The sequence below is a fragment of the Calonectris borealis genome, chromosome 25 (assembly GCF_964195595.1).
Source record: "Calonectris borealis chromosome 25, bCalBor7.hap1.2, whole genome shotgun sequence".
Taxonomy (NCBI): Eukaryota; Metazoa; Chordata; class Aves; order Procellariiformes; family Procellariidae; genus Calonectris; species Calonectris borealis.
In genome coordinates, this window is record NC_134336.1 from 1,422,721 (window position 1) to 1,433,282 (window position 10,562).

The 10,562-nt window shown below is 55.6% G+C and overlaps 1 protein-coding gene across 4 annotated transcripts; it reads left to right on the forward strand.

The window, feature by feature from the left end:
• The first annotated feature begins 1,723 nt into the window (after window positions 1-1,723).
• TRAPPC3 (trafficking protein particle complex subunit 3) lies at window positions 1,724-8,163 on the forward strand. Of its 4 annotated transcripts, none has more exons than XM_075173936.1 (6): window positions 1,771-1,856; window positions 3,918-4,195; window positions 4,895-4,992; window positions 5,220-5,319; window positions 5,582-5,764; window positions 6,443-8,163. In XM_075173936.1, coding segments are annotated over exons 3-6 (405 nt in total). In that variant the 5' UTR covers window positions 1,771-1,856; window positions 3,918-4,195; window positions 4,895-4,990; the 3' UTR covers window positions 6,563-8,163. The 4 variants fall into 4 exon arrangements, with proteins under 4 accessions (XP_075030035.1, XP_075030034.1, XP_075030037.1 ...); XM_075173935.1 differs by having other exon boundaries at window positions 1,777-1,856; window positions 3,903-4,195; XM_075173934.1 differs by lacking the exon at window positions 3,918-4,195 and having other exon boundaries at window positions 1,724-1,856; window positions 5,582-5,795.
• The last annotated feature ends 2,399 nt before the right edge of the window (window positions 8,164-10,562 follow it).

Consider the following 10,562-nt stretch of genomic DNA (forward strand, 5'->3'; position numbering starts at 1 on the left):
AGCGCTGCGTGACCCGGAGCAGCACGTGCGGCTCGGGCAGCCCCCGGGCACACGGCCGCTCCCACAAGACAAATGGCACGGTGACAGCCGGGGTTTGGCTTGGCACTGGGCAGCCCCAGCCCATGGAGACCTGTGTCTCCACGTGGGTGAGCTTGGTGGCCATCCGGCTCAGGGCGGGCGTGCCTACCTCCAGCAACGCGGCCGTGTGTGCCATGGGGTCTCCGCTGCCCCCGCCTTTGCCCTCCCCTGGGTGTAGCTCTCCAACTGGGAGATGCACAGGGCGTGAGAGGAGAGCATGAAACGTCCATTTGCCCGCCGTTGGGGATGGGACCGGGAGCAGGAGGGGAGCCGGTGCTTGCAGGCTGCTCCCCTGCAGTTTAGGGCTGGGAGATGGGGGAGCGCAGACATCTCACCACCTCGCTGGCACCGTGTCCCGCTCCTGCCAGGGATGGAGGCGACACTGGCAGTTCCCCAGCCCGGATCGACCATGCCAAGAGCTGGTATCAGGCCTAGGGGCTCGAGCCTGCCAGCAGCCAAGTGAGCACAGGCTGCGCCGTGCTGGGGATGTAGCCATGTAAGGCAATGCCAGCAGGTCAGCCGCAGCCGGCGAGAGCCTGGCCGGCCCCCGCGCTCCCAGCACTGCTGCTCGGCAGTGACAGCGAGCGATCACCCAGCTGCTGGATTCCTGAGCAGCCGTGGGGGGGTCCCACTAACAGCTCCCTCTGCGCCCAGAGCACATCCTCCCACCCGGCAGGCAGCCTCCATCACACCACCCCGGCTCAAGCCGCACTTGAGCACGGGTCAGCGCAAATCAGCACTAGCTCAGCGACATGTCTAGAACAGAGACATACCCAAATAAATAAATAACCGCCAGGCAGCATCCATCTGGGAGCAGAGGCCGGTGCTTGGGCGGCTGCACTGGCTGGGGAGGGTCAGGGGGAGCGCGGCTGTTCCAGTGAATATTTGCTGCAGCTGCACGGAGCCCCAAGCCAGGCTGAGTTCTGCGACACCCTTTCCTCTGCCGTATTTGTTTCTCACGCGTGAGGGGTGGAAACCCCGCACCGAGCTGCAGCCCGAGGCTCCGAGCTGCCCTGCCCCGCCAGCCCAGGGCTCGCTCCGTCCGCCCCGGGCGCCGCCGGCTGCCCTCGCCCCAGCAACCAGTTTCCGCCAAGACACCGGGGCCGGGCAGGGAGGGGGCAGCGCAGGACGACAGCGAAAGCAGGACCGGCCGCCGGGGAAGGGAGCCTTTCCCCCGGACAGGCCCTTGCTTTGACGACGGCCCTTTGCGAGGAGTTATTCATCCAGCAAAACCCCGCACCGCCATTCACCTGGGACCGGCCGCAGGGAGCAGTCACCGCCCACCCCCGGCCGGGCAGGGGTCACCCGCTCCCGGCAGACACGCAGGGGAGCGAGGGCCGGGGGAAACGCTCACGGGGCCCGGGGGCGGCGGGGGGCCCGGGGGCGGCGCAGGGACCGGCCCGGCGGGCGGAGGCGCCCCCTGGCGGCGCGCACCCACCCCCGCGCCCGCCGGGAGCGGCGGTCAGGTGACCCTCCCCGCACGCCGGCATTTGTAGGCGCCTCTCCGTCACGTGGAGCAGGGCACGTCGGGACGGGTAGCTCCGCCTCCACCGCCATGACAGCGCGCATGCGCAGAGGGCGGCCGCGTTGCACTCTGGGGAGCGTAGTTCGGCGGCGCGGGCGTGGCCGGGCCGGCGGCGCGGCGGGGACTGCGAGTCCCGTCGTGCCCCGCGGCGCGGCGCGGTGCGGTGCGGTGCGGGAGGCGGCCGGGCCGGGGACGCAGCGGGCCGGGCAGGATGTCGCGCCAGGCCGGCCGCGGCACCGAGAGCAAGAAAATGGTAACGGCGGGGCCGCGGCGCCTGCGGGGCCGGGCGGGCCCCGGCGGGACCCTGCGGCGCCCGCCCGCGGGGGGCAGGCCTGGCGGGCCCGGGGCGGGTCGGCCGCGGGGCGCCCCGCCGGCGGCGATCGCAGGGCGCGGGCCCGGGGCGGGGGGTGCCGGAGGAGGCGGAGGCCCGGCCCGGCCCGGCCGTCAGGTCGCGGCCCGCGGCAGGACCCGGCTCTGCGCGCCCGCCGCTGGGCCGCGCTGCCCACCTCGGTTGGCGGGGTGGGCTCGGCGGGCCCGGCCCCTCCGCCAGCACCGCCCGCCCCTCTCCAGGCCGCCACCTGCGGGCGGGCGGGCGGCTGCAGGGCGGGCCCCGGCTGCCCCCTTCCTCCGCCAGCACCGCCCGCCCCCGAGGCGCTCGCCAGCGGTGCGGAGCGGAGGGCGCTGCGCGACCCGCACCGCGGGAGCTTCGGAGCCCGCCACAGCCCTTGAACGGGCTCGGCCTAACGTCTCCGGTACCCGCAGCGGTTCCTAACGGGAGCTCCCACCGCCGGGCAGGGAGTGCCCGGTGCTGCGGGGCCAGACAGCCGATGCCGTGTGTGGGGATCAGAGATGAGGGAGGAACGGGACGCTTCTGGTTGTGGGAGCTTTACAGGCAGAACGCAAGCGCTTTTCTCGCGTCTCTCTTTTCTTCTCTCTAACCCGATTCCGTGTTATCAGTCCAGCTGGACCGAGGGGCGAAGGAGATGGAGAACAAATCTACAGAGCTGAGGTCCAATTCTGGGTCAAACCAGATCGAATTAATTCATTTTTGATGCAATGTCAGTATTTGAAAGCAAGTAATAAAAATAAAACCTGTTTTTTCTCCCTCTTTGGCCATGTTGACGGGCTGGTTCAGGCTCAGCAGAGGCCAGGCAGCTGCCCGCGCCTGCCCCCTCCGCACCACGAGGGGTTCTCTTCTAGGGATTCAACTCCTTAAATACAATGATTTTTATTCAAGGAATTGGTGTTACTTCATTAGGGTTCTGACATTTTTGTAACCACAAAACAGTTATGTAGTGTTGAGACTATACAGTAGTCTGCAATACGAAAAAATATAAATAATTGAAAAAGTATTAGGCACTTTAATTCCATTAGATGGACTGAAAATGAAGAGTTTATTTACAAATATGAATTTAGAAGTTTGCCTTGATATAACACTTTAAAGTTACCTGAATAGCAGCGTTGCAGGTGGTAACTATGACCAGCACTGGGTTTGCACACTTTGGGGCTATAACAGTAGGTGACGGCTTCATGGCTTGACACAGTAAATTGCAGCATCTTGGACTGGTAACAGCTGGATTTCCTCCATCCATTCACCCCCTATTCTCTCCAGCTGCCAAGCCCTGTCTTTACTAAAATTACTGAAATCCTTAAAAACAGCATAACCTTTTTTGCATGTTTGTTAAATTCTCTGCCAAATGTCTGACTCTGCCAGTTGAGACTTCCGCCTTGTCTTCGCTCTTGAGTGATACGAACTTGCACGATATCTTTCCAAGGTGAAAGCAGAATTGTAACTAAAAAACCCAAAGAATGTAAAATTGGGCAAAAGTACCAAGGAGCCTGGCTGGTTCTTTTCACATCCTTAAAGCCTTTTGGTAGCTAATGGCTGTTGACCTCCTGATTTACAATGACAAGGTGGAATTTCCTCTGTCTTCTAACAAATCCAATTTCTATTTGTTGAATGTTGCCGTTGGGAGTGATTCCTCCTTGTGTTTGTCTTGGCTTTGTGTGAACTTGTTCAGAATGAAGTGCGATCAGTGTTGTCACTTAACTCTGATGTTGTCTCTTTTCCCTTCCTTTCTGCCTGCCTGCTGCTTTCATTCTGTAGTATTGGTATTTGCCATTCATTTCACCTTCTGCATCTATGCATCTCATGGTAGGTGATAGGCTTTTAATCTGAGATTAGACTCTCTGTGATGTTTCTGAATGCTAAAACTGAAAGCAGAAATAAATTATGATGGTTTATTTGTTCCTAAAACCACTTTCTTCAGGTTCTGTGAAAAGCTAAAGCCTATTGTAGCTTTTTGTTTTGCAGCCTTTAATGACCGTATAATCACTGGTCCGGCTTAATGGCTCCCAAGAAAATGCACTTTGATATAATTGCTTCTGGTTGAGGATCGGTGACGGTGGTGGCTGGGAGAGGAGACCTCCTCCCTTGGTGTTTTCTGCAAATCTGGCAACTGTGCAAAGAAAGCCCAAGTAACTTTGATCCTAGCCGGGCACAGAAAGCGGATGTGCACAACACAGATCTGCTGAGCTGACCTGAAATTGTCCTTGCTGTCCCTCTTCTGGGTCTGAGGAGTTGATTTTAATGTATGAAGCAAATTGTGCGCCTAGATAACTTTCTAGGGACCAGATGAGTATTTTTTTTCTTGGTAGCAGAATGTAATAGATCTGTGAATGAATGAGCATTTTTTGTCCTGTTGAAAGGACCAGAAATGGAGCCTAACGAGTGTCGCCCGTTCATGAAACACAGATAACAAACGGCAGTTTGAGCCAGTTTTCACCTCTGGGTCAGTGGTTGAAATAAATTCAGGACCCTGGCAACTGCACGTTTAGCCATCCAGGAGGTGGCCAGTAGCACACGAAATGACCTGGAGGTGTCATTCCAGTTATCTGGGGAGGCGCTCGCTAAAGCAGAGGGAGGTGCTAATTGGCAGCTGGCGAGAGTTGCTAAGAATGGCTGCAGAAGAGTGCGAGCAGCCTCCTGGCTTGCCTCCTCAGGTCAGATTCGGGACACGTTGATGGGAAGCGCTGTGTGTGTGCAGAAAGGGAGAGAAAAAAAGTGCTCAGTCATTCCTAGTCAAAGAGGATTTCTCTTTCCAAGGAGACTGAAGTTGCCTTGCCAAAATATGAACTGGGATCTCTCCTTATTAAGCAGCAAATTCCTTTGAGACAGCAGGTTTCTGTTCCCCCTTTCCGGGCCAATGGAAGCAGCGTGGGACACAGATGCAGCAGCGCTCCGTTGGTTTTCTCTTTGGCTTGTGCTAAATCCCTTTTGCCTCTGTCTAGAACTCGGAGCTCTTCACGCTGACGTACGGCGCTCTGGTCACCCAGCTGTGCAAGGACTACGAGAATGACGAGGACGTCAATAAGCAGCTTGACAAAATGTAAGTGGATCTGCTGCAGTGGAGCCTTGTAGGAGCTCGGGTTCACAGCATGGCACGTCTGTGTGCTGCACTAAGAATAAAAGCCTGGCAGACTGAATTTTATTTAATACCAATATTTCTCAGATTTAATTTTTTTTCCTCCACTATCTTCTTTTATAAACGTTGGCTGTCTTTCTAAAGCTACGCTCTTCCCACTCTGTAGCTGTTGCTCTTTGGTGCATTCACAGGGGTTACAACATAGGTGTTCGGCTAATAGAAGACTTTCTGGCCCGGTCCAATGTCGGAAGATGCCATGATTTCCGTGAAACTGCAGATGTTATTGCAAAGGTAATTGTCAAAGCACAGCTTTGTCAGGTTTTGTCATGGTTTTGCATGTGAGGATAGAGAATTTGCTACTCACAGGACTGTTCTGAGAGTTTGACTGAGATTTTGGGGAGGAAGAAGAGAGAATTAGATCCCTGACTACCACTGACTGGTGGGAATTGGGAGAAAGGCGCGGTGTTTTCAAAACCCTTTAGTAATTTGGCAAAGATCAAAGCTGTGCTGTTGCTTCATGGGATACGTTCTTGTTCATACTCTGACATAACAGATAGCATTTAAAATGTACCTGGGCATCACTCCGAGCATCACCAACTGGAGTCCTGGAGGCGATGAGTTCTCCCTGATCTTGGAAAATAACCCTTTGGTGGACTTCGTTGAGCTCCCTGACAACCACTCATCTCTCATCTATTCCAACCTGTTGTGTGGGGTGCTGCGAGGTGCCCTGGAAATGGTGAGCCAACGTCTCTCTTCCAGTGAGATAGGTATATGAACAGCCAAGGATTCAACAGATACTTTAGTGTCTAGTCTGTGTTTGTGACTTCTGTGTTTGCTTTGGACTTGAAATTCATTCCCAGGAGAAGAGCAGGGCTACATTGTGTATGGCAGCTGTGAGCCCCAGAGGTACTGACCAAGTCCTTTCATCTTATGACCCAAGTACAAGCGCTAGTGTCTCCTTGAATTTTTATGAAGCTTCAAAATCCCCACTTTGTAACTGCTATGAGCCCTAGCTGGGAATTGGCTGGAACAAGAGAACAGCTGTGTCTTAAATTTAGGAATCTGTATTTAGGCTTGATTATCTTGCTTAGCTGAAATTTTTGAGGAACATACGTGGAGCAGCAGGACGTGTAGCCCTGAGTGGTAGGGTTAATTGGGCTCTGATCTCTGCAGGGAGTCCCGGTTACACTGTAGGAGGGACGTTTGCTGAGGTAAGGTGCCCGCTGTCCACCATGTAGGCCACAATGTGCAAGGAGGATGTGATCTTGAAAAATAACGGGTGCTTCCCTAGAGCTTGGCGTTGCATGTCACGCCCTCAGAGTCCTTAAGCTGGTGCTTCATGATCAGACAGTTCCTAGAGAAGCTGCTATTTTAAGGGAGATAACAGCTCTTCTTTTTCTCTTCCATCACCTAGGTTCAGATGGCCGTAGATGTAAAATTTGTCCAGGACACACTGAAGGGTGACAGCGTCACAGAAATAAGAATGAAGTTCATCAGGCGGATTGAAGACAATCTTCCAGCTGGTGAAGAGTGAGTCGCAAGCCAGTCTCCCTTAGGGACTGGAGGGGACCAGCTGGTTTTGGCCATTAGCTTTCGTCACAGATCTGTAGGGATCTAGTGCCCCTGTACATTCAGACTGACTCACTGACTATTTAAGATGTTATTATATTCTTCTACTGTTACTTCCATCTTCGTAGAAGACGATTGTCTGGTTGCTGTTTATCTCACAGGTTCATTCTGAAGATTTTTCATAAGGTGATGGCTTTTTCGTATTCCCCTGGGGACTCTTTCTACGCTCAGTTTCTAATTGTGACATTTCGTTGTGCGAGAACTACTGCTCAAACTCTAGAAGAGCTCCAGTCTGTTGAAATTTGAATCTGTGCTTTATTACCAGAACTGGAGACCAAGCTATGAGAGCCCACTGATTTATTGTTAAATGCTGTCCTTAAAAAGAGGTGTTTAAAATTCATTCGGATGTAAGTACATAGTATTTCTGTAGGCCAAACTGGTTTCCTGCATTTGATTCTGAAGTTACTAGTAAAATGCAAGCTTGATAGAAAGGAGGGATTTGGAAGAGCCGGTTGAGTGCTGGCACCGGTCAGGGAGGCTCCTTTTGTCAGAGAGCAGTGGCATCACGCATCACCAGCAGATTCGGGAGGTCCCTGTGGCCTGGGCCTTTCTGTGGTTTCTCTTCCCCAGCAGCCTCATGACTCCCCTCTTGGAAGGGGAGGACCATTAAATTGCAACGGAGCAGCAGTGAATACTTTAAGTGAAGAAGAGGGAAGAGTGGCTAAAATGCCATCAGTGTTCTACAGTGTGTACAGCCCAGGGGCCACATGGCAAGTCCACGGAACGAAAAAGAAAACTCAGACTAACGACTGGGAGGTGTTAAATGCATTTCAGCAAGTGGAGTCTGTTCTCCCGTTACGGTGTATAAACACTGCGCAGTGTGGAGGTGGTGCTGGGTATATTCTCACAGATGTTTAGGCTACAACAGAATTTCCCGTGTCACTTAAATTGGCAAGCTTCAGCAGTCTGTAGCACCTGCTGTTCTGTAAAATAAATACACAAAGTAGTGTTATATCTCAAAAAGCAAGATAATGGAAAATCAACTTCCTCTGTTTCAGCCAGAAAATGCAGTCAGACGTTCAGTTCTCAAATCACTTTACATAGCATGAAGGCACAGATCCACAGAGAGAATTAGGAGCTTAAAGTCGTAGCTCTTACTCATTTCCAGAGGAGCTGGCAGCTCAAATACCTTTGTAGGTTTATGCCTGAGTGTAAGGTGAGAGAGAAAGCTGCCACTTGTGCTGCTGTTCGTTTAGGTTCCCTGGGTGAACGTTGTTCATCTGGACAGCTCTCCCTTTCCCTTTTTTTGTCCGAATGAGTCCCTTTGGTGGGAAGGTTTGGATGGCCCGTGTGATGTGTGTCCTGCGAAGTGGCAGTGAGTCGCTGTAAAAGCAGCCGGAGAACGACACTGAGGCACAGCCGTGGGTGGTGGGTTTTGGAGGCAGAGGTGCTGCACGGTCATGTTGCAGAGGTGAAAGAGATCTGTCGTTTCTCATCGTTGACCATTACAAGTCATTTTAAGGCTGCATTTTAAAAGCAATTGCATTAAAAGAATCCCGGTGTCAAGTCTTTGGTTTCCTCTTGCTTTTTTTTTTGGGTGCAGCGGGTGCTGGTGTGGAGCAGCGGCTGAGCAGGGCTGGCAGGGTGACGGCAGCGCGGCACCAAGAATGTCTGGCTGCCGGCGCATGTGAAGGCTGCTGCCTGAAGGAAACCTGCCCAGTATTCAGCGCACGGAGGGATTGTGGCCGGGGGTGGGACTCGGGGGCTGATGGGCAGCGCTGGGAAACCAGACAGTGTTTGCTTGTTTGAGGACTGGCCTTCTTCTGCCCCGTGAATACATTCCCCGCGTGTACATTAGCAGGGACTCTCTACCGCCAGCCCAAGGCAGTCTGCTGCAGAGAGAGCTAAGACACGCTATTTGGGTCATTCGTAGCGGCAAAAAATCACCTCGGGAGGCATCTGTGCCCCCCGTGCCAGCTCGGTGCAGGGGCTGCTCCCTGGCTGCTGTGGGCCACGTGGTGCTGGGGCCAGGCGCGTGCGGGCGAGGAATGGCAACTGCTGGCTCTCCAGGAGCGGGAAGTCGCGCCTCCCTTGCTTGTATAAACGCTCCCCAGGAGCCTGTGGCGTGCCGGTGGGTACCCCCCCTGCACCGGGGGGGCACCCTGCAGCCTCTCTCGGCCCCGGGCACTGAGCACCCGGAGCTGCACCCCAGCCGCTGGCAGCCCTGAGGACGGGGAAGCGGCAGCTTTTGCAGTAAAGCGGCTTTTCTCTTTGGCTGGAGCTGGCGAGCATCACGTGTCGCCTGCCTGGCCGGCGGCAAGAGCCAAGCCTCGCCAGCCAGAATGGCCCCAAACAGCCCCGACGCACCCGGCTCCTAAAACAACCTCTGAGCAGCGGCTTCCCCGGGGACTCTGTCCCTGGGGGTCCGGAGAGAGGGAGGCCCCGAGTCCTTGCTGACATCACAGCTAAAAGGGGGTTATTTTGCAACGGCGAGCTTGTGCCGGGTCCTTTTCCCTCCTTCGGCAAGCAAGGGAATGCACTCGGCCCTGCGGGGAGTGGGTCCCGGGCTCCCACTGCCGGCCCCCCGGGAATTACGGAGTTGTGCAGTAATTTGCTGGGGCGACTGGGTCAAAACCAGCCCAGACCCTCTGGAAGAACAAAAAGCAAAAATTGCATTAAGTAAATTAAAACTGTCTACTACCGAGTAGCTCATTGTAGACAAGGGAGAATATGCAAAAAGCTCTGTTTGAAACCTACTAAATATTACCATGTGCTGTTTATAGGAAACAAATGGGGAAAGGCATGCTGCATCAATAAAACCCTGAACATGGTTGGAGTTGGACTAAAGCCTTTCCACGGCTCTAGGTTATTGAATACCCTTCACTTTCATGTAGTGCCAGGCCTGACCCCTGGACACATACCGCAAAGGGGAAAGTTGACTTGTGGGAGTAATAGACATTCCTGGTGAACGATTTAACCTGGCAGGAAAAGAGGCAACTTTCAGCCTTTCATATCTCTGCGTGATATTAGAGATGACAATAGCAACAAGTCGAGAGGGGGACGCGGGACACAGGGCAGGAGCGCTGCCGGAGAGCGATGCTGCAGGACCTCGGCGGACGGGGGTGCAGGGGGCGAGCCCCCCGCTGTGCCCGGCCCCTGCCTGCCCATGCTGGGCACGTGGCCAGCCTGGCCACCCCGTGATGGCAGCAGCAGGACTCTGCATCGCCCAGACCCCAGTCCCAGCCACGGTGCTGTGTCCCAACCCCATCCCAGGCTCCCAGAGCGATGGGAGCAGGAGCTTTAGTTGCAGCGGTACCCAAGGAGGGTGGAAGGAGCTTTTCCAGCCCTCTCCCTCCTCCAGCACCGTTTCCTCCCGCGGGCAAGTGGGACTTTGGCTGGTGTCCTGACAGTGCGCACTGGCGGGAGCTGAAGTCCCGTGTGTGACTTACCTTGAGGGTTTAAACCAGTTCACCTCCCCAGCGCGGGGACAACCTGGCTGCTGCTCCCAGCTCGCCTGGGGTTTGTTGCCTGCTTTGCTGCAGGCAGCCAGCGAGGGCTGTGTGCTGCTGCCCTGCTCTGACCGCATGGCACGGGGCAGCGGAGCTGGCGGCGAGCCCAGCCACCCTCCGCACCGCCTCGTGCCGACAGCACTCTCATCCCACCCTCACGCCGGCCTGGAGCCGGGCGGTCCCTTCTCCCCTCGCTGGCGGGAAGCAGAGCTCCCAGCCCCGCTCCTGCCACCTAAACCAGAGGCGGGCGGCAGCCCTGGGCACCGTCCCTTTGCAGAGCCCACGGCCCAGCACCCGCTGACGGGACAGGGACGATGCCGGGAGAGGAGCCTGGATGGGACGGGGGAATCTCTCCGGGAGGGAAGCGTTTCCGGACTGGTGTCCTCATTGCCAGGGCAGCTCCCACAGCTTTCAGCCAGATGTGCTTGGCCGGGGTGCCGGGCGCTGGCTGGGGCC